Genomic DNA, 25,574 nt, shown 5'->3' on the forward strand with positions numbered 1-25,574 from the left:
TCATTATCTTGGATTTTATTATATTTTTTATGTACTATGCTATTTAATTAAGTGTTAAAATCAAATCAAAATGTAATTTCCCCTGTAATAGATTCTTTGTAAAAACAATGGACAGATAATTTGTATAAAATTATGTAGATAGTAAGCTCCACAATAATTTTTATTGATTTATAAATCAGAAACATTGTCCTAAAAGATGTTACTGTCTGTAGTTGAATCTGTTGCATGCTTTTCTATTTCATAATTTTGTATATGAAGAAAGAGCCAATAAAAAAAATATACGATTAAAGGCTGAATCAAATTAAAAAGTATATTGAAAAAGGGAGATGGTGACACATTAAAAGTTACAGATCCATAGGGGGCTAATGCACCGATCATCACTTTTGAAGAGGGGGAGTATCTTTGTGCCCCTCATCCAGCTTTAAAAAAAACCCAAAAACTGAGTACAGCAGAGATCCAGTAATATATCCCTAAATTTAAGAAAATTCTCGCAGTTAAATTATTAAATCCCTGGGGGTGTTTTTCTTGTTATATATTTATTTTGGCTGACACTACACTTTCCTCTTTTAAACTTTGTGACTAAGCCTATACAGATTGGCTGAAATCACAAATTATTTTATGTTTATTTTTTTAAAGCAATAAGAAGTTAGATCTGATGTTTATATTTTTATGCAGGGGGTGGGGGGTTGAAGACTGGAGGTCCCCATTCATGAGCCAGATCCTACGTATACCTCAGAGTGAAACAGCATAAAATATTTACAAAGTACATACAGGGTTGTTACAACGCAAAATGTAATAACAACGCGAAATGTAATAAACCTGGATTATTACATTTTGCGTTATTACATTTTGCGTCGAAATCAACGCAAAATGTAATAACGCAAAATGTAATAACACAATTCTTAGATTATTACATTTTGTGTTATTACATTTAGCGTCGAGATCAACGCAAAATGTAATAACGTGCTTTTTCGTTGTTACATTTTGCGTTATTTATTTTTACACTGAAGACAACGCAAAATGTAATAAAACAAAATATAATTATTATTATTATATAATTATTATTATTAACAATGAGATATCAACGTTAGGGCTTTTTCCGGACATATATACATCAAAAGGTATCGTTTTTCTGACTCTGATTTTAGTTATATTGAATACACTGTACTTAATTATAAAGAATTAATTTAACTGGCATATTTTTGAGTCTTACTAAATTTCTAACCAATAAAACACATTTAATTAACAAAGATTGACCATAGGTTCATTAAAAGCTTTTGATATGATTTTTCGGCACGAATGCATTGGTTACCAAATGAATAGAAGTGTATGTGTGTGTCAAGCGAGGATCGGAGGGGCAGGCATAGGGCGGGGGGTTTACTTCGTATGTATATTATTGTATTACTGTGGACATGCAGAAACAATCCATTCTATTTTAGGATGGAGAGAGAGAGAGAGAGAGAGGATTTTGATTTTGCTTGTCTGCAATGCTTGAGATTTGCATGGAACAGTGTGGTATTATTATTGTCAATAAACCCCTTCCCGCTATACATTTACACCTGCTAGTACAAATGAATATTTTTAAAAATTTATTGCAATTGTCTATAAGCAAAAGCATACAGGTCAATACCCCAAACAACCTTGCCCACAGACGCACGTTTCTAATTTGCAACACATTTTATATAAATGCATTAATTAAACTGATTTAGAAAACATGTATCTAGTTAAATCAATATATTAAAAAAATTATTAATTGTAAGAAATTGATCTATTATTTTCTTTCGTTTTATTTTCTTTTCATCGGCCACTACACTATTGAAAATTGTACTCAATCTGGCTGACGAAAAAATGTGTTATTACATTTTGCGTTCCTGCCTTTTGCTTAATCTCGACGCAAAATGTAACAACGCAAAATGTTATAATTCAAAAATCGTGTTATTACATTTTGCGTTATTACATTTTGCGTTGATCTCGACGCAAAATGTAATAACGCGAAATGTAATAATTCTCTAAAATGTGTTGTTACATTTTGCGTTATTACATTCTGCGTTGATTTCGACGCAAAATGAAATAACGCAAAATGTAATAATCCAGGTTTATTACATTTCGCGTTGTTATTACATTTCACGTTGTAACACAGGGTGTTTCAGAAAACATGCAACCATTCTGATTGATTAGATTTTACTGGCGTTTTGACCAATACCATGCACCAACATATCTAATTAAAAGTCACAACTTCAAAATTTATTCTTATTAAAATAAATTCAATACCTCACTTGCACTATGAACGTAATTTGTTTATTTAAACCCAGGAGCAGAGAAGAAGATTTTTAAAGAATTAATGCATTTTCACTATATAATCAATAGAGCCCCGTCCTAACACCAGAACCCCTGACCCTGGGACCATGAATTTCACAATTTTGGTAGAGGACTCAATGCTGATTACAATCATACCAACAGTTTGACTGCTTGATGTCCGGGAGTAAAGAAGAAGATTTTTAAAGATTGCACTAATTTTAGTGGTTTTTGCCCCACCCCCAGGCCCCAGGGGGACAAGGACCACGAAATTCACATTTTTTATTCCCCTTTACCCATAGATGCTGTATGCCAAAATTGGTTGAAATTTGTTCAGTGGTTTCAGAGAAGAAGCTGAAAATGTTTAAATGTTAACGCACGACAGACGACGGACGACGAGGGACAAAAACGGATAGCAATAGGTCACCTGAGTTTACTCAGGTGACCTAAAAATGAAACTTGTAAATTTTCACTTACTTAAAAAATATGCTCTTAATGGCGTCATTTTTGCTGAAAGAATAAATCTATCTGATGCAAGAAAGTTCTCTTGAAATGAATTAGGTTTCATTTTTCAAACTATTTTGAGATCATTTCTTTTTTGGGGGGTGGGGGGGCGGGGGTGGAAGGGGGGTAAAAACTTTGATTATTAAATATCCCCACAGGTAAAAGTCAATGGGTATTAAGTCAGGTGAGTGTGGAGCCCAGTTTAATGGATTTGAAAGAGTTGAATGGTCCTGATAACATTTGTTCTAACAAGTCCAAGGTTTATCGATAAGATTCAAAACCTATTTCATCATCTGGACCACACTTTACTTACTAAATTTGTTCACAAACTTAGTTATTTTAAAAAAGGATTCCATGCTAGTCTCTGGAACAATGCCTCTTTAGTAACAATCCAAATGTTTTGTGCTCTAATTGTTTTTTCTTCTTCATTTTTTCCCCTTTTCTTTGATCAAGTTTTAACTATTTCATTAGGGTAAGCTACAAAATTCAACAGATTTATACAACTTTCACTTTATATTGCTGTTAGTAAGTTCTTTGCATTCTGTAAACCTTATTTTTTATGCATTACCGTAATCAAATGAACTGGTGGCATCCTCTGATTAAGCAGTATCAGAATTCCTGATGATTGCTTTTCATTAAATTTAACATAAAAAATGTTGAATTCTCTTTTTTCAGTGATGGCACACCTAATTAATTAAAATGGTAATTATTTTCTAAATTTTTGATATTGATAAAAACTTTAGCCCTTTTAGCATAATTTTGTATAATACTTTCATATGTTCCTGTATGCAAATCAATATTGTGAGGAAAGTAAATGGTTGCATGTTTTCTGAAACACCCTGTATATAATTAGTTTTACTTTGATAGTAGTATTACTTTCTATTTTTGCTTGATTAGCGATTTACAATCCCCACTGAACTGAAGAGATATAAACAGTGAACCATGATAGAATATATCAGATTCCCTCTTCAAAATGATTGGTATAATAATTTCCTATAACAATGTATATTATTTAACTGTTGGTGTCTCTCCATCTCCATTTTTCAAATATTTTTAAATTTTGTTTCAGCCTATAATCGTACACAATAGCAAATACATGGTACATAAGTTTCCCAAGTAAAGATTAATTAGAATTCCCGCTCCCGCCAAGTTAATTCAAAAACACCTTTTTCTGACTTCTCGAAAATATTCATATATCTATATCGATATAACTTCATATTTATTTCTTCATATCGACAATTACTATATAGACATGATTAGATATCGATATTTGAAAATAAGTATAATATTTCTAGTTGATAAAAATTAAAGCAATAAAATGTATTGAACAAAAGCAGTTGCCTTCAATTATGTAAATACATCTCAATACAATTCAAAATATGTGCATAAATAAGGAGATATAACACTTTATATGTTGATAAGTCGATAAAATATAAAACAATATACAAAGTTATAACACAACAAGTGTAGAACCATTTACGCTTCCGTAGGATTATGGAAGTGATTTTAACCATATTAAAATCAGATTCTCATGTAAGATTTGTAACTTGCATGTCAACATAATTATCTTGCATGTTGACATAATTTTCTTGCATGTTAACATAATTTATCTTGCATGTAGGGGGAAGAAATATGCCACTACAATTGAGACAAACTGACAGGAAGCATAATAATATAGGATATAATATTCTTGAAGCGGTTTATACTAAAAGGCGTTAAGTTATGTTATATAGTATAATATAAGTTGAAATAAGCATTCCTTAAATACCTGATCTCTGGACAGTCACCGAGCCCGAGGTATGAAAAGATCTGTACTAGTTTTACAGATAAATGTTGTTTCGTGTCGCGGGGCGTACGTGCTGTGTTGATGTTTGAGATGAAAGAAAAATATAAAAAGTAGCTATACTTTTTACAACTTTGTTTTAATTATCGTATGATCCATTATTAAGCATATACTGTCTGCATTTGGTAAGCAATGTAACACGGCCTGCTTTATATTTTTCTTGAGTAAAGTATAACCTGTAAAATTGTGAAATCTTATTTTATTTATCAATTTATATTTATTTTACTTGTTTGAAAAAAAAATTATTTAATTGTTTTGGATATAGTTTGCTTTTCGGTTCACTATATAAAGGATGTAAGACTGTGTTTTGTTGATACTGTGTTACAAATAAATGGTTACGTATGTGTATAGGCAAATAAATAAACAATTAAATGACCTGTCAAAACACACTAGTCTATAAAATCAGTAGGGAATCAATGCCATTTATGAAAAATTGTGGAATATTATCTATGGTCATAAAATAGTTTATCAAACTTTTTTTTCTGTTTCAGAAAAATTCTTAATTTTTTATGTTGTATCACTTAGTAAAGGTTGACACACGAATTTTTATACTGTAGACACTGTACGCAGAGCCGTCTCCTGAGAAAAAAAATGTTGATGAGAAAGAAGATTTGCATCTTATCTATTGTTTGTAATATTAAACTTTCTTTTAAAGAGGTCATGTACATAGTATAATTATTTTCCAGGTCAACAGTTACCTGCCTATATTACTGAGAATAGTCCAGGATGTATCAACACCTCTGTTACCTCTTGGAATATACCGGAAGATTTCGTTGTACACCTTAAGAAGGAAACTATTGTTATCTGTACGTTGGCTGGTATACCTGGTGGAGACCCATTCATTGGCATCAATTTAGATTACAGAGACAGAATCTCCTGTGGAATAGATGTTAACCAGAAACAGACCTTTATCTGCTTCATTAATGCAGTCAACATCTCAGATGCTGGCGTATACTCAGCCGAACTAACAGTATCCTCTACTGTTTTTAACAACACACTTTATGTCATGAGTAAGTAATTTGAGTTATCAAATGTTTTGCAATTAAATTATATGTAGTTTAAACCAGTCAAATTATAAATACACATGAAATAAAATGCAATCAGTTGATGTCAGAGATTTGATTTGATATCGTAATTAAGGGAATAAGTGAACTACATAGGATTTGTTTGTTCATAACCTATTATCCATGAAATTATCTATGAAATTAAGAATTATATCATATGAACGCTCGTATGTGCAGGTCAAAGATAATTTGTTTCAGGTCCCTTTGTATACATGTATATATGAGCTGCGTTCCTGTTTTCGAAATTATATTTGTTAAACGAAGCAAATATATGTTCTCTTTGTTATAATGTGCTGAAAGGCAGAATCAGCATGATACAAACATACAAATGAGCAGAATTAATGATAGTTTGCTATAATACATGATTAGCAGGTCTGACATGTATCTAATATTTTACATATCTGTGTTTGTACTTTTCGAAGGGCCTCCAACAAAGCCAGTGATAAGTCTACAGGGAGATCTGATTAACCAGAGGTCTCACAATCTGACTTGTTCTGCTGTCTCTACATCAGTACCAGTGACTGGACTACTGATGACGTATTCATGGACAGATGATGGTGCTGCTATCACAGACCCTAGGTTTACCCTATCTGGACAAGGGAACAATGTGCTGATGATAAATAGAGTCAGAAAAGAAGACAAAGGGAAGACAATCCAGTGTAGAGCAACAGAGGACAAAGGAATATCTTCTGTTACAAGTGATCAAACAATACTTGACGTACTCTGTAAGTAAATGAGTTAGTTCATAGACTTTCAAGATTTAAAACTAAAAAGTTTGTTCCAGAATATGCATCATACTAATAAAGATACAGTTTTATATCAGGATACGGTTTTACGAAGCATCAACATTTTATCTATTAGTATCAATCTGTAGCTATAAAGTATATTCTTTGAAATTCAAGATTTTTTATTACATAGAATGTTAATGACTTAGCATACAATTCTGTTAACCGACATTTTACATCTATATAAAATCCATTTTCTTCTTTGAAATAATCCGAATATAAAAAAGAAAATGGAGATAATGAACAGTAGTCAATAACAAAGTCCATAAAACAATACAAAATAGGAGCAGAGCAAACACAGACCTCCGAAACATCAGAGGTGAGATCCGGTGCCATGGAGGAGTGAGCATCCCCTGCTGACCGGTCACACCCGGCGTGTGCTCCCTGTTCAGATCGGGAAATAACGGATATTGGCCTAGATACACCAGCTAGAATTTGAAGACCGTGTTTTGATATTGTTTGGAGTTGCTTGGGCAGCTCTTGAAACAAGCGATGTGACCTTCATTGACGCATTTATGAGGGCTGTTCAATAAATAATGTCCTAGATCCTCAGAAAGAAACAAAAAACGCTTGTCAATGATTTAGTTTTAATGATTTCACTTACATATTTTCTTTTAATTAAAACACATGTCCTATACATTTTTATCATTAAGAACACATTTTTGAGTGATACTGGAATATGACAGATCCTATGATTTTCTGGACTTATTTCTCCTTTCTGAAAGTATTTTTTAGTTTGGAAAATTAAATGAGTCAAAGGGTGAAAGATATGACAAATTTTGTTGATGTGACAAAATATTTACTGTTTATCCCTAAATCTTTGTTTGTTTGGACTTTGTCATGAAGAAATTTAATGTAGCGGATTCCTGATTCTGGTTCCATCCTCTCATAAACCTCTCGATTTTTCGCAAACAATTTAATTGCTACACTTCTCCAGAAATTGAACTTTCTCCCCGAATAAGAATTTGACCAACAAGATCACTAATATTTAAGAAAATGGCATAAAAAAATAATTTTTGTGTTTTTGTCATTTTTGCCCTTCTCGGACCTTGGCTGTTTTGGTCAAGTGTATCTTATTGTAATTTTTTTTCTAGGATTTAAAGCAATGGATTAAAGTTTCAATGCCTGTTTGAATTTCAGACAAATGTTGGTAAAAATTTTTTTTGATATTTTTAAAAATAATTGTTTCGATATTCTCACAAGCTCTAGTTTTCACTATTTTTTAAAACATAGGGTAGCCATTGAATGCTAAGCCTTTTTACTATCAAATGATTTTTTTCATACTGTGTAAATTACCCCCAAAATGATGCCTATCAATTTTGCTATGTTCAATAAAACGTTTAATTTCACACTAGTTTACCATTCATTTTTAATGCAGTGTCTCAAAAAGCCCGAGTTGAAACTATGCAATGAAAAGTGTCCACACAAGCTGTTATCAATTCATGAACGATTCAATAATGAAAGAAAGTCAAGCTTGATATCATATGATTTATATCCTTTATTTCATAGAGCCCAGGGCATCATTTATTGAAAAGCCCTCGTTATTGCTGTTTTAGGTCGTTGACTTCTTGTGACAAAAGCTTGACGGTATCAGACAGTTTCTGAATACTAGTAAGTTTTGAACTGCTGATACACTGATGACATTTATGTGAAGTGTGAAGCTTTATCTTTAGGGTTGAAAGTACTCACGAACCAAGAATTTTTACTCAAACCACGAAAATTTGATCCCACGAAAATATTGATTTTACAGTATTTAAATAAATAGTACAATTCTCTGTAATCCTGGGACTTTCAGTAAGGCGTGGTATTCTCTAGCAGATTTTGGTCTGGACATTTATTTCTAAAATTAGATTCGGCATCTTTTTAAGTTCTAGCATTAAATCTGGATTCTAAACTTCAAATTGAACTATATTTAATTTAAATAAAAACGCAATTTAATTCCATTTAAGTACAGGATTTCGCCAGGAATTATGTTTTGTGGCAAAAGGTTTTGAAGAAAATTTGTTTTCCCCTTTTGAGCTATGATTTTATATTCCTATTTTTCCATGCTGGTTCTAAAATAAATTATTTCTTATGAATCCCTTCAAAGAAGTGTGACAAGTTAAGTGAGTACATTGTGACAGTCAAGGAAACATTTGATCCAAATTAAACATAACATTTGACACTTTTTAGTAATATCCAAAAATTAACATCATATATCCACGACTTTTGTTGTCCTTTTCTGAATATTTATGATAACTTTGACCCATCTGCTTAAATTCAGCAAATTTTTAAGACTTAAAAATGAGTTTCATGCTGATTAGATTTTATTAAATGCCTAAAAAAAAAATCACATTTTGTGAGTGCAGAAAGGTCAAATAATTGATTGAAGTAATTTGAAACCTTTTCTTAGTCACCTTTTCAAAGTGTATTTTTAAATAGACTCAAATTGTATTTTGTTTAATGCTTTATCTGGATAAAAACTGTTAAAACGACGAGAATGTATTTTTTATTAAGACACAATTTCAGTGCAAAAAGGTCATATTAAATAGAGCTAAAAGAAGCATATTGACCCCCATTATTTAGCTCACATGAACCAAAGGCTCAAGTGAGCTTTTCTGATCAAAGTTTGTCCGTTGTCTGTCGTTGTCGTCGCCGTAAACTTTTCACATTTACTCCTTTTTCTTCTTAAGAACTACTGGGCCAATTTTAATCAAACTTGCCACAAAGTATTCTTGGGTAAAGGAGATTCAAGTTTGTTCAAACGAAGGACCAATCCCTTTTCCAAGAGGAGATTCTTATGAATTAATGAAAAATTAATGGCATCTTTAAAAAATCTTCTCCAAAACCACTGGGCCAGGACATATGAACTTATAGACTGTATGTGGAAGCATCCTCAGGTAGTGTAGATTGGTTCAAGTTTCTTTAAATCATGACCTCCGGGGGTAGGGTGGGGCCACAATGGCTTATTTAAATTTTACATAGGAATAAACAAGGAAAAATCTTTTTAAAAAGAATCTTCTTCTCCAGAACCACTTGGCCAAGACTGATGAAACTCACGTGGAAGCATTTTCAGGTAGTGTAGATTCAAGTTTGTTCAAAGCATGACCCCCGAGGATAGGAAAGGGCCACAATGGGTATTCAAAAGTTTACATACTAGGAATATATAGGGAAAATCTTTTTAAAATCTACTTCTTAATATCATCAAAGCTATAATTGGTGATATTAATATGGAAACATTCTCAGTTAAAGTTAATTCAAGTGTGTTCATATCATGACCCCTGAGGGTAAGATTAGACAATAATGGGCAATCAAATCTTTACAAAGAAATAAATAGGAAAAATCTTTAGAACTCCTCTTCTCAAGTATGGCAAAATTATACATGTATGTTTTGTTAATATAATGACATTCTCAAGTATAAGTATTATAGTCGCCCGCGTGGCGCAGTGGTTAGAGCGTCTGCTCTAGAATCGCGAAGTAAGGGTTCAGTCCTTAAGTCGCTGGTATGAATCCCACTGTGGGATGTGGAGACCGGTTCTATGGATGAGACCGTATAAACCGAGGTCTTGTGTCCCAGTAGGTCCTGGCACGAACAAGATCCCTCCCTGCTCAATGGCCCTAAGTGCCGAGTATAGAACGAAATTTGCAGCTCTCCACCGTCAAATGGTGGCGTCTCCATATGAGTGAAAAATTCTCGAGAGGGACGTTAAACAATATACAATCAATCAATCCAGTATAGGCAATTTACCCCCCCCCCCCTAACAAGTAAACTTTTCAATACTGAGCTGGTTTGTGATTTTATCTAGCCTATGTTTTTTTTATTGATCATCATAATTATATCAGAGTCCCATCATCTATGATTTCTTTATTTATACAAAATTTACGTTCTTTGTTCGTGACGTAAATTTGAATAAAGAATTTTCAGTTGATTGGTGATAAAAATAAAAGAATTGTAAATATCATTTCGATATGAATATATCTTTTAATTTATTGATAACTAAAATATAAATAATTAAAGGTTTTTTGTAAGATTTCTCCTAAAAGTTTAATAATTCTATTATTTCTATATGATTTAACGAATTGTCACGATATATCGTATTGCAAAAAAAAATTATATCCAAGAATACACATTTTTACATTTGATTAAGATAATCTGGCTGATAGAAATTCTCACAACATATTAATTTTTTAGGTTCCATGTACTTAGTATATCAGTGGTTGAATTGATATAAATAAATATTAAAAAAAATTTCAATTAGAAATTATGATTTATGAAACTTTAATACAGATACGCCAGAAGTAAGCACCAGTACACCAAGTCCATACAAGGTTGTAGAAGGTCAGACAGCTACATTGGCATGTAGTGTGACTGCTGCCAACCCTAACACAGACATCAGATGGAGCTGGATCAAGACAGACAGTCCCAGTTCTGTCCTCCATACAGGTCCCAACTACACCATCTCTAACATACAGAGAAATCAGTCAGGGAACTATAACTGTAGAGCTACCAACTCAATAGGAATGTCTATTCCAGCTACAATTCACGTGGATGTACAGTGTAAGTATTGTTATCTCTGCATTACTGACAGGTATATGATATGTTTTGATTTCATTGTAGTACTACAAATACTCTATAGTAATTATAACTGAAAAATATAGAAGTTGAAATCGGTTTTCTATTCAGATTTCGTAAAAGCATATATTCTAATGCAATTGTTTTGTAAAATACGTTTTGATTGGCCAATGCACATATGTTTGAAGCAGTTAAACGAGCATTAACGAGAGTGAAAGCTTTACATTGTAATGTCAAACGACGATGCAAAAGCACAATGCATCAAAATAAGACATAAACAACAAACAAAATGCATAAATTGCATTAGAATGGAAATAACTATCTTCTTATTTGGTATTTGAGGTCGTTAATGCTGATTTAACGGTTGAAAACATCCGTTTTACCGGATTCGCTTACGTGTTGGCGGTAAAACTCAGTTTGTGACCGCTAAATAAGCATTCACGGTCCAAAATTTTAATTTAAAAGATAGTTATTCCCTAATTTGAGAAAAAAAGAATCCATGAGAAAACATTTAGTTGCTAACTTTCTAAATCTGAGGATATAAACAACTTTAAGACGTTTAAATCGCTTCATGTAGAAGCAGAGTAATAACACATTCTTTAATAATTTCTTAAGGGGTTATAAAATTACTTAACATAGATAAGCCAGAAGTGAGCACCATTAACATCAAGTCCATACAGGGTTGTCGAAGGTCAGACAGCTACATTGACATGTAGTGTGACTGCTGCCAACCCTAACACAGACATCAGATGGAGCTGGATCAAGACAGACAGTCCCAGTTCTGTCCTCAATACAGGTCCCAACTACACCATCTCTAACATACAGAGAAATCAGTCAGGGAACTATAACTGTAGAGCTACCAACTCAATAGGAATGTCTTCTCCAGCTACAATTCAGGTGGATGTACAGTGTTAGTATTTATTTCATTGTATTTGTAGAGATATCAATAATGATAATGATTCATACTTTAAACAGTGTATAATGATAAAAAATGCATTACATGGTGCTTTAAAAATACTTTAAGCATGGGGATCCGGATACCAAAATCGCGCAAATCACATGTAACAGAAGAAGAAGATAAAACGTAAGCTCAAATAGGACCTCGGGTCCTCCGAGAATAGTTCGTCATTTTGCGTAGTAATAAAACATTTTAGGAACTCTTCAGGCATTACAGGCACAAAAGTAAATTTATCGATATTAATACGGAGACCCCAGGTCACCCTATATAACATTGATTGAATTTCATATAATAGACCATTTTCTTTGTCTTGCTCCAAAATAATCATATTTATACCAATATACAGGTCTACGTTTTGATACATATATTTAAAAAAACGTGAAATTAGGGGGGCCAGAGGTCACCTATATTCTACATCAGTAGGGAGACCAGTGGTGACCTTATATTGTTCATCAGTGGGGGGACCTGAGGTTACCTTATTTTGTACATAATTAGGAGGACTAGAGGTCACCTTATATTGAACATTATTAGGGGGACCAGAGGTAACCTTTTATTGTACATCAGTAGGGGACCAGAAGTCACCTTATATTGTACATCAGCATGGGGGCCAGAGGTCACCTTATATTGTTCATCAGTAGGGGGACCAGAGGTCACCTTATATTGTACATCAGTAGGTGGACCAGAGGGCATAATTATGGGGACCAGAGGCCACTTTATATTGTACATCATTAGGGGACCAGGGGTCACATTATATTGTACATCATTAGGGGGACCCGAGTTTACCTTATATTGTACATAATTAGGGGTCCAGAGGTAACCTTATATTGTACATCTGTAGGTGGACCAGAGGGCACCTTATATTGTACATTAGAAGGGGGACCAGAGGTCACCTTCTATTGTACATCAGTACGGGGACCAGAGGTCACCTTCTATTGTACATCAGTATGGGGACCAGAGGTCACCTTATATTGTACATCAGTAAGGGGACCAGAGGTCACTATATACTGTACATCAGTAGGGGGACCATGCAGAGGTCATCTTACATTGTACTTCAGTAGGGGGACCCGAGTTTAGCTTATCTTGTACATAATAAAGGGAACCAGAGATCACCTTATATTGTACGTCAGCAGGGGGACCGGAGGTCACCTTATATTGTACATCAGTAGGGGGGTGAGGTTACCTTATCTTGTACATTATTAGGGGAACCAGAGGGCACCTTATATAGTCACCTTATATTTTCCATTAGTAGGTGGCCAGAGGTCACCTTATATTTACCATTAATAGGGGGACCAGAGATAACCTTATATTGTAAATCAGTGGGGGGACCCGTGGTTCTCTTATTCTTTTCAAAACTAGGGGGACTAGAGGTCACATTCTATTGTACATCATTAGGGAACCAGAGGTAACCTCATACTGTACATCAGTAGGGGGGCTAGAGGTCACCTTATCTTGAACATCAACTGGGGCACCAGAGGTCACCTTATACTGTACATCAGTAGGGAAACCAGAGGTTACCTTATATTGTACATCAGTAGGTGGACCAGAGGTCACCTTATATTATATATCAGTAGGGGGACCAGAGGTCACCTTATATTGTACATCATTAGGGGGACTAGAGGTCACCATATATTGTACATCAGTAAGACCTGAGATCACCTTATATTGTACATCATTAGGGGGACCAGAGGTCATTATATATTGTACATCAGTAGGGGGACAAAAGGTCACCTTATATTTACCATTAATAGGGGGGCCAGAGATAACCTCATATTGTAAATCAGTAGGGGGACCCGTGGTTACCTTATCCTTTACATAATTAGGGGGAATAGATGTCACCTTCTATGGTACATTATGAGGGCACCAAAGGGACCTTATATTGTACATCAGTAGGGGGACTAGAGGTCACCTTATCTTGAACATCAACTGGGGCACCAGAGGTCACCTTATACTGTACATCAGTAGGGAAACCAGAGGTTACCTTATATTGTACATCAGTAGGTGGACCAGAGGTCACCTTATATTATATATCAGTAGGGGGACCGGAGGTCACCTTATATTGTGCATCATTACGGGGGACTAGAGGTCACCATATATTGTACATCAGTAAGACCTGAGATCACCTTATATTGTACATCATTAGGGGGACCAGAGGTCCCCTTAGATTGTACATCAGTAGGGGGACAAAAGGTCACCTTATATTTACCATTAATAGGGGGGCCAGAGATAACCTCATATTGTAAATCAGTAGGGGGACCCGTGGTTACCTTATCCTTTACATAATTAGGGGGAATAGATGTCACCTTCTATGGTACATTATGAGGGCACCAAAGGGACCTTATATTGTACATCAGTAGGGGGACTAGAGGTCACCTTATATTGTACATCATTAGGGAACCAGAGGGTAACCTTATCCTGTACATCAGTAGGGAAACCAGAGGTCACCTTATATTGTACATCATTAGGGTGACCAGAGGTTACCATATATTGTACATCAGTAGGGGGACCAGAGGTCATCTTATATTGTACATCATTATTGGGACCAGAGGTCACCATATATTGGACATCATTAGGAGCAGAGGTCACCTTATATTGTACATCAGTAGGGGGACTATGCAGAGGTCACCTTACATTGTACATCAGTAGGGGGACCTGAGTTTACCTTATTTTGTACATAATTAGGGGGGCAGAGATCACCTTATATTGTACATCATAAGGGGGATCAGAGGTCACCTTATATTGTACATCTGTAGGGTGACCAGAGGGCACCTTAAATTTTACATCAGTAGGGGGACTAGAGGACACTTATATTGAACATGATTTGGGGGACCAGAGGTCATCTTATATTGTACATCATTAAAACTAAGGATTGCACTCTTTTGAACAATGAAGAAACCGAAAGACACGTTATATCGTACATCAGTAAGATGACTAGAGGAAACCTTATACATGTATTGTAAGTCAACAAGGAGATGAGAAGACAACTTATATTTTACATAAATATGGAGACCAAAGGACCTTTTCTTTGGGCACCTGAATCAACTTATCTGACTTATTGCTATCTGTTATTTCTGACGTCATGCGCTGTTCATTGTGCATTAATATTCGAACATTTTCAGCTTCTCTGTACAATCACTCCCATGGGCCAGTGGGTCGGGGCAAAACCACTACAATTGATGCAATCTTTGAAAAGGTTCTTTACTCACTGACATCATGCCTGTTGGCATAATTATAATAAGCATTCACTCCTCTACCCAAATTGTGAAATTCATTGATGACCTATAAGACGCAAGGGCTTCGTGTCGTGTTCTTATAAGATAACCGCTGGTATCCCGTTAATATGCATTTTATCTCTAACCGCCCTTATTTTCTTTTGAGATGTCTCTTAGTTAAGACGATTCTAGAATTGTTGATGCCTTATCTCTGCATTCATAAAAAAATATTCTATGTCTGGTTTCCTTAAAAATGAACAACAATGGTGACCACTGGTCTCCCTATTTATGTACAATATAACATGATCTCTGATCAACCTACTGATGTACAGTATAAGGTGACTTCTGGTCCCCCTAATGATGTACCTATAAAGTGACTTCTGGTCCCCCTACTGATGTACAATATAACGTGACCTCTGGCCCCCCTACTGTTGTACGATATAAGATGTCTTCTATTCCCCTACTGGGGTAAAATATAGGGTGGCCTCTTGTCCCCCTATATACTGATGTACAATAAAAGGTGACCTCTGGTCCCCTTACGGATGTACAATAAAAGGTTACCTCTGGACCCACTATTTATGTACATATTAAGTGACTTCTGGTCCCCCTACTGATGTACAATATAATGTTACATCTAGTCACCTTACTGATGTACAATATAAGGTGAAGTCTGGTCTGCTTACTGATGTACAAATATATCGTGACCTTTGGTCCCCCTAATGATATAGAATATAAGGTGACTTCTGGCCCCTCTACTGATGTACAATATAAGGTGACCACTGGTCCCCCTACAGATGTGCAATATAATGTTGCCTCTGGTGCCCTTGCTGATGTACAATATAAAGAGACATCTGGTCTGCCTACTGATGTACAATATAATGTTACCTCTAGTGCCCTTGCTGATGTACAATATTAAGAGACATCTGGTCTGCCTACTGATGTACAAATATAATGTGACCTATGGTCCTCCTAATGATGTACAATATAAGGTGACCTCTGGACCTCTGTTGATGTACATATAAAGTGACCTTTTTAGCCCCTACAGATGTAAAATATAAGGTACCCTCTGGTCCCCTACTGATGTTCAATATAAGGTTGCCTCTGGTCCCCTTTCTGATGTACAATATAAGGTGACTTCTGGTGCATTTAATGATGTATAATATTAAGTGACCCCTGGTCATATAAACTTTTTGTTACCTCTGGTATCTGTATAAAGATTGAAATACGCTCGGTTTTTTATTGTACACTAATACACCAATGAGGATTCCATAGCTCACAAATGGTGGTATGTGAATGAGGGAAAGGTAATCTCATGTTGTACATGATTAAGATGTCACTGAAAGTTTTAAGTAGGCAATAATTCAAAGTTGTGGTATGTGTAGAATTTTTTTTCTAATCCACTCCAAAAAAAAAAACCAATGTTGCTTTCCTAATTTTTTGACAGAGGAAAAAGTGTACAATTTCTCCGAATTCTATAAATGTATGTTATTGGAATTTGGAGTTTTTTAAACACTGTAAATGCTTCACAATAGTACGATTTATTCTTTTTTAACTTTACGTATGCAACAAAATACATTTTGTAGCGGAGTAAACAGGCCCGATAGTCGTGAACTGAGCAGGGGACCTCAGGTCCTATTTGAACTCACGTTTTTCTCCTTCTGCGTAACAGAAAGCAAAAGGATAAAACGTACGCTCAATAGGACCTTAGGTCCCCTGCTCAGTTAACGACTATCGGGTCTGTTAAATCCGCTACAAAATGTAGTACGTTGCATTTGTAAAGTGAAAATAGAATAAATCGTCCCACTGTGAAGCCTTAACAGTGTAAAAATAAACCAGAAAATTTATTTTTGTCAAAGGAATAACTATCAGATGGGTATTAGAAAAGGTAAAGGGAGTAGCAAAATTAACTGCAGTATCATAAGATATGTGATATAAGAGTTTAACATATATGGAATACACTGGATGACCTGTGGTCTCCCCTATGATTTTACTATTCCTTGTAAGGTTATAGTATCTATTTAACACAGTGTCTAACCTCTGATCTCCTTACTAATAGTAAGCGATTCAGAGTAAACGACATCCAGTCTCTGCATTCGCAGATCTCTAACAAGCAGGGGGAGGAGGAAGATCCTGCCCCCTACCAACCCCTACCTCTTCATTTCCCTCGGACTTTTTACCAATCCTTTGTATCCTTTATAATGGAATAATTATTTGTTAGTATATTATTTTATGTGTAGTTTGTCGTCTTGGTGAGATCATGTCTGAATAGGCGACCTCATCAGTTACGCATTATTTAGCAAACCTTTAATTTTATTCATCTTACAAAGAAGCTGTACACCCTGTATTGCAAAGGTTGGGACTGGAGTTCTTCTCCCCCTATCCCTGGAATTAACACATCAAATTCATAAACCACTCAAAACTACATTTTAAAAAAAGATAAAACTGTTAAAAATGCACCATATATTGCAGTAGTGATTTAATACTGGATCGATACATATACTGTTTTTGAAGACAAGCAAGTTGAGTTATCATCTAGATTCCAATTACATACATTTAGGAATTCGGAGACGGTACACTTTTTCCCTGTCAAAAAATTAGGGTCGCAACAGGGTTTTTTGGAGTGGATTTGAAAAACAATTCTACACATACATGTACCACGATTTTAATTTATTGTACATCAGAAGGGAGACAGTATAAGGTGACCACTGGTCCCCCTTAATTATGTACATATAAGAAGACTTCTCGTCCCCCTAATTATGTACAATACATTTGTTGTATAAGGTGACCTCTGGTCCCCGTAATGATGTACATTATAAGATGACCTCTGGTTCCCCTTATGATGTACAAAATAATATAAGGTGGCTTTGGTCCCCTATTGATGTTAAAGATAAACTGTCCTCGGGTCCCCTACTGATGTACAATATAAGGGACCTCTGGTCCCCCTACTTATGTACAATATAAGGTGACCTCTGGTCCCCCTGCTGGTGCACAAAATAAGGTGACATCTAGTCCCCATAATGATGTACAATATAAGGTGATCTCTGGTCCCCTAATGATGTACAATATAAGTTTACCTCTACCCCCTACTGATGTACAGTACAATATAAGGTGACCTCGGGTCCCCCTACTAATGTACAATTTAAAGTGCTGGTATAGACTGAGTTTTTAAATTTAATAAAGAGCAGCAAGAATTATATTAGATGCGGCACTAGATGCTCCATCACAACCATTATTTGCGAAACTTGGTTGGCTGTATATTTGAATTGATAGATTTCCACAAATACACACGGCTTTATAAAACACTTCATGGTATGACACCTGATTATCTGAGACTTGTTTGAATTTATTTCCTCCAATAATTATATTTTACGTTCCGAATCTAATTATTACCTTAGTCTATCAAAATATCGAACAAATATGTTAAAAATTCTTTTCAATATTCAGGCGTTCATTTATGTAACAAATTACGTGTAAATGTACGTTTTTCTCAACTGTACAATCCTTTCTTAAAAATGTAGAAAAATAATCATCAATGGACGCAACATCTCTTTTTAAAATTTGTAACTTGTTTCGATGTTTTGATAATATATACTCTCTTTCTTTCAAATGTGTCGCGTATGTAATATACTTGTATTTTTTCGTATCGTTGCACTGTTGTATTCAGAATTGCACTATCCATGTATAGAGGGCCCCGAGGAAGACTAGTGCTTTAAACGAAGTATCATTATTATTAAGTCTTCCGTTCACAACGGAAGACTTATAGTGTTTGTATTGTTTCTTTTTATTATTATTATTATTATTATTATTATTATTCCTCCCAAATTTTGTGAGCGCGATTACTCAGAGATGGCTGGATAGATTTTCACAATTTTTCTCATGTAAGTAGGTTGATATATGAAGTTTATATAAAATTCCGTTTTTCGAAAAATTCACTTCCGGTCCGAAGCTATGGCCGATTTTCGAATTTTTAAATGGACTTTTGTCCGGCAGTTTTCTCGGAAACGGTTTGAGGTAAAGACATGAAATTTACAGGAGTATTAGATCATGATATTCTATTTGTTTTGAAGTTGTTTTCGTGTGTTTCCAGTACTTCCTGTCCGAACCGGAAGTGAAATTGTTTTTGGTCAATTTTTGATTTTTTTGTTTTTAGATATTTTTTCAAGACATTCTTATGTAAAACAGACATTTTTCTACAAATACTAAATATATAATTTGTTTTTAAATCAAATTCCGCATTTTGTATATTTTCGGTACCGAAAGTTTCTCTATTTACGTAGTGTGTATAAGGTGGGCAAAGAAAGATAACTCTGACCTGTGAATGAGAATAGAACTTTCGAGATAAGACGGAAATAGTATTGATGACGTTAGAGACATATATACGCTCTCCAGATCAACATATTTACACATTCAATATTCTCTCTTTTGCATGTTACTTAATTCACTATATGCATATTAGTTTAAATTTGGCTGTGTAGTGTTAGTCTGTATATTGAAAGTTTTTGATTTACAAATTTATATCTAAGAAAAAATATCCGTTCTGTGTCAACTAAGCACTTTGAAGAAAATAATATTGTACGCAGTATACATTACAGCGATGTATATACAAATTATTCTACAAAAATACTAAACATATTATTTATTCAATCGGATTCTGCATTTTGGAGATTTAAGGCTCCGTCAATAAATTCATTTTCTCTATTTACGTAGTGACAATGAGCAAAGATAGATAACTCTGACTTGTAAGTGGGAATAGAACTTTCGAGATAAAGGCGGAGGTAGTATCCATGACGACGCAGACGTCTATATCCACACTTTTCACATAAAAAAAATAATTAGACTTTGAGTTTCCATATCCACTTCTGCATGAAAGATTACGTTGGTTACTGCTTTCAGTATATGCATAGTTTAAAGTTGTCAGCGTAGTGTAAATCTGTAATGTCTGTTATGATTATATTAAAAAAAATATTCTTAAATTCATTCTCTAATTTGAATGCGAAATTATCCCGGAATCCGAGTTTTATTTTCGATTCTAAAATATTATACGTACTCAAAAGGGAACTGAGAGATAGAAGAGAAGGTGTAAAGTCTTTAGAAATAAATTGATATCTGCAACTTAGAAGAAAGAAAATCAATCTATATATTGGATTTGGTTTTATCACGTATATTTCATTGATTAAAAGTCTTGGTGTTATTTATTATACATGATCTATACTTTTATATACCCGAGAAGTTATTAAAGATGAGAAAAAGCGATTCTTGGATTTTTGTGAAATACTAGTACTCAAAGGGTTAACATTATGTGAAAGTTACGCGTTTCTGTGTGAAATAATGCTACGCTAAAACATGATACAAAAACATCTGCAAATGTCTGTTGATATGTTAGATAAAGTATACGAATGAACACAATTTTATGCAATGCTATATAATTATATGTATGTAAATGCAACCTTAAGTATTTTCCTTTTAATTCATAAAACATAAAATTACCGAGTATGTAATTCTTTTGAAGCCCCCCCCCCCTCTTGATTTTATTCGGAGACATTATTGCAACTATAGGCCTTTGAATTATAAATTCGTTATACAATTAAATCTGGAACATTTGGTTATAATTACCATTAGCATGTATACAGAATTCATATTCTATAATAGTAGATTTTTCATTATGCAAGATACTGAAATTTACATGTCTGAGAGAGAGAGAGAGAGAGAGAGAGAGAGAGAGAGAGAGAGAGAGATTTTCCCTTTTAATCCTGATTATCCTATCCATTTTCATAGACAAAAAATCAGTTCTATATCAGTTGTACTCATTCTTTATTAAATATTTTCTGATTTCATAGTTCGTCATAGTCACTCTCTGTATATTTTTTCTGCTTAAGAAGTATTACACTAAGTGCACATGTATTGACCTGTCAATCAAAATCACCGGACGCTGTATGCATTGCAATAAAGTTGTTCGAAATGATTTTTATTAAGTATGATCTTTACGAAAATCTGATGCAACAAATTTGAGAAATGAAAAATAAAATAAAAACATGGCTAGAGCATCATATATCTGTATTATGGACTTCAGTTGTGGGACGTGGAGACCGGTCCGTCAGATGAGATCGTTTAAATCGAGGTCCCGTGTGTCAGATGGTACTGACTCAAAAAGATTCCTCACTGCTCAATGGCGATTAGATCCAAATTATAGGACAACATTTTGCAGTCTCCACCGGCGAGTGGAGGCTTCTCCATGTGAAAAATTCTCGAGAGGGACATTAAACAACATATAATCAATTAATCGATTGCTGAATAATTCCTGTAGTTGAATAATCTTTCTGCTGACAAATCTCGATAGTATTACTGTAAAAATCAACGACTTTACGTTTAATGTGGTACTAACATAGTTCATGACATTTTTATAACACCATCACAATTGTGCCAGAACATAAACACAGTGAAGTTTATGAGTACGGTGTTCGTTCGTCCGTTGGTTTGTGTATGATACACGTGTAGCTCTTATGAGTACCAAAATGCATAAGAACAAGATTGGTCATGAAAATCAAAGTACCTTAAGTACTGAAAGACCTTTTTGCATTTTTTTTTCTTTCAGAGTACATATGATATCTATGTTTTTTGCAGAGAAAAAAGCAAATTCTTACAGATTTAGAAGAACGGAAGACTTATTTGTTGCCATGGCAACAAAATTCTAGTTATTATTATTATTGTGACCTCTGGTCCCCCTACTGATGTACAATATAAGATTTCTTCTGGTTCACCTTATGATGTACAAAATAAGGTGCCCTCTGGTCCCCCTAATGACGTACAATATAAGGTTACCTCTGGTCCCCCTACTGATGTACGAAATAAGGTGATCAGAGGTCCCCCATTGATGTACAGTACAATGTAAGATGACCTCTGCCCCCCCTCCTCTACTGGTGTAAATATAAGGAGTCCTCTGGTCCCCCTACTGATGTACAATATAAGTGTCCTCTGGTCTCCTTATTGATGTACAATATAAGTGTCCTCTGGTCTCCTTATTGATGTACAATATAAGTGTCCTCTGGTCTCCTTATTGATGTATAATATATGCATGGTGACCTCAGGCCCCTAATGATGTGCAATAAAAGGTTACCTATGGTCCCCTATTATTTTAAAATGTATATAATTTAATTCTGGTTGTAACGCTGTATTTGATTGGATAACAAATTATTTTATATTGAATAAAATGGGTTGCCTACGTCACAATGACTTGTGTCAAAAACGTATCAATCCGCCTGACGTTACATTCAAATTTTCTACAAACTGAAGTCATTTTGTTAGAACAATAATCTTTTTTCTTACATCAAATGAATGAAAATTAAATTATAAGCAATGAATTTAATAGCTACCCATTTTATACGGTATAAACTGGGTTGGAACAGTTTACGCTTTTTTATAAACAGCTTCGCGGTTTATAAAGCGTAAACTGCCCCAACCCAGTTTATACCGTATAAAATGGGTAGCTATTAAATTCATTCCTTAATTAAAATGTACGGTGACCTATGATCCCTCTAATGATGTACAATATAAGGTGACATCTGGTCCCCCTATTTACTTTCCCGTTTCTGTTTATATATTTATCAGGAAGTGTATCTGTATAAAGTTATAATATCGATTAAACAGAGGTAGAAAATAAGTACGGGCTTCAAATTTTTCTCGTCTTTGAACTCTTGTTAATCAATTAATCTATAGATTGAGTGACACCAGAAATTGATTGACATATTTATTTTGCAGTAGATATGGATACCTAGATAGGTGATCCTACTGTCCAATAACATTAAGTAAACACTCTGATATGTACAATTGTGAAAAAGGATTTCAATATTTATAAAGAAAAATATACATAATATATATTCAGATGGCCCGGCATCAGTAATATTTTCCCCAGACATCATAATCATCAATAAAACAGAAAACCAAACAGTGACTCCAGTTTATTGTTCCGCTGTCTGTAACCCTAACTGTACATACCTGTGGACAGGTGTGACGACTGTGAAATCGGGAGTTCTAGACGTAAAAGTACTGAAGCGGACAATGAGGGGGGATTACACATGTACAGCTAGCAACACCATCAGGTCAACTTCAAGAACCATCAGTGTTTATATCAACTGTATGTATAAAGATTTCTTTGTAGCTTACATATGGAACGCCATCACTGCCTTATAGCATAAAACTATGCATTCATTATGTCAATCTATCATAACGTGATGTGAACATATCTTTACGTTATGTCAATTTTTTATGGGGTGATGTAAAAATATCTTTACATCATGTCAATGCTGCATTACATGAAGTAAACACATTCTTCCATTATATCAGCACTTTATAACTTGAAGTCGGAAGTTCATTATGTGAAGTGAAAATATGTTTACATTGTGTTAAAACTTTATTACGTGAAATGAATGTTTCTTTATATTATTTCATTATTTTAATATGTGAGGTCAAAATTGCATCACGTCAAGTAAATTGTGTTTTATAATTAAACTTATCATTACATGAAGTCAAAAGTCCATTCCTTTTTGAGAGTGTATATGTCTATTATGTCAAAGCATTATTACGTGATATGGATTTATCTTTATATTACGGCGAGAGCATCATGATGTGAGGAGAACACATCTTACCTTTATGTCAGTGCTTTATTACGTGGTATAAAAAGTGTATAACATAATGTGAACATATCTTTATATTATATCAACACTTTATTACATTATGTCAAAACTCCATTCCGTGATGTGGATATATAATTACGTTATGTCAACTCTTATGTGATTTAAAAAATATCTTTATATTGTGTTAACTCTTTATCATGTTGATTCCAAAAGTTCATTACCTGATGTGAAAATACATTTACATTATCTGAAAGCTGTATATCTAGTATAATAATGAATGTTGACGACTGTATTTTAATGACTGGTAAGAGGGGGGGGGGGGGGGGATTGAGTAGGACAAATAATTATAGACACATAATATCAGCCCCCCTCTTTTCCCAGACATAACCTTATTTTAGAAAATGTAATGTTCATTGAAAGTACAGCCCCCACCCCCACTTATTGTTGAAGTATAGTCCACTAGGGGTAATGTAGTATAACTGAAAAAAATATATGACTAATCAAAGTCGGACCCCCCTCTCCGAAATAGGATTTTCGGGCTTGGACAAATTTTTTTGGCTTGTCAAGTTTTTTCGGGTAAATAATTTTTTTTTTCTGGCTGACATCCTCTTTCAAATAAATGCTATGTCACGGAATTAGTTACTGTAATTTTTTCAACCATTCCAAGACCAGAATTCTGTTATAAAAATCTACCAGTCCCTCATCTAAATCAGTTGAATATGCCTTAATAAGCATGCATGGGCACATATTTGTGGCGCATATGGGTATCTTGAAAAAAGAAGGGGGACGGTATAGAGTTGGTGACCAAAGGGGGAAAGCAGAAAAACTCTCCGGCAGGCTTTATAGTTTAATAGAAAAAAATTTTCAATATAATTCAGCTAAACTTAATGTGAAAGTAATGCAATGTCCTACAATGTAAAACTAATAAATTTATTAATTTTATGTATATTTTGGTGACTAAAGATGGTAGGGCGGGATTTCTGACCCCCCCCCCCTTCCCCAAGCCGCCAGTGCACGCGTGTTATTCGATCGATGTGTTTACACTTTAAAAAGGGAGAGTTAAAGACTGATAAAAAAAAACTTATGACAGTGTTCTGAGTAAGATCAGAAGTTTAAGATTTTTATTAAAAAAAAAAAGCAATTCAAAAGAAAAAAAATGCTGCACGACTCATATTTGATTTATTTAATTATCAGATAAAAGTAAACGCCATTGAATTTCGACGCGTGACTTTAATTCACAGTCGCAGTGTTAAGGCTTTGCACATTTCAAGGTTGTTAATCATTTTTCGCTTAAAGTTTTTATATGATTTAATCGCTGAGAATTTATTTTATGACAGTTTTCTCTCCCGCCATTTTTAGTGCTTTCGGAATGCGGAAAATACGTTATGCTCATATAAAGGCCGAGGATACCCGTGTTCGCATAACGTAATAGTGAATCGACATAATGTAGAAGAGTGCGCACAGTATGACATGAGCTTTCCACATCTGATATGAGATGATAGCCTAAGATACATGTATGCTGACAAGAGGCTTAGCATTTTTGACAAACTGTAAAGACACAATGACATAATGTAATAACGATTTGTCAAAAAGTAAGGGAAAATTCACATCATGAAATTGATTCACGTCGTCATGTAGCATATTGAAGGCATAAAGTAGTAAAAGAATTGACCACATGTGACAATTTTTTCAGATCATGTAATGAAATTCTGACATCGTATTATAGCGACTTCA

General features: G+C 34.4%; 1 protein-coding gene across 1 annotated transcript in view; it reads left to right on the forward strand.

The window, feature by feature from the left end:
- Positions 1-25,574, forward strand: part of LOC134270527 (B-cell receptor CD22-like) — a 55,045-nt gene that overhangs the window by 14,120 nt on the left and 15,351 nt on the right. Inside the window, 6 exon segments of the mRNA XM_062752759.1 lie at positions 5,329-5,652; positions 6,129-6,431; positions 10,759-11,028; positions 11,683-11,702; positions 11,704-11,953; positions 23,090-23,341. Coding sequence (XP_062608743.1) covers positions 5,329-5,652; positions 6,129-6,431; positions 10,759-11,028; positions 11,683-11,702; positions 11,704-11,953; positions 23,090-23,341 — 1,419 coding nt within the window.

This window comes from Saccostrea cucullata, unplaced genomic scaffold (genome assembly GCF_032062105.1).
Source record: "Saccostrea cucullata isolate Sc308-1 unplaced genomic scaffold, CSIRO_AGI_Scuc_v1 ctg2591, whole genome shotgun sequence".
Classification (NCBI taxonomy): Eukaryota; Metazoa; Mollusca; class Bivalvia; order Ostreida; family Ostreidae; genus Saccostrea; species Saccostrea cuccullata.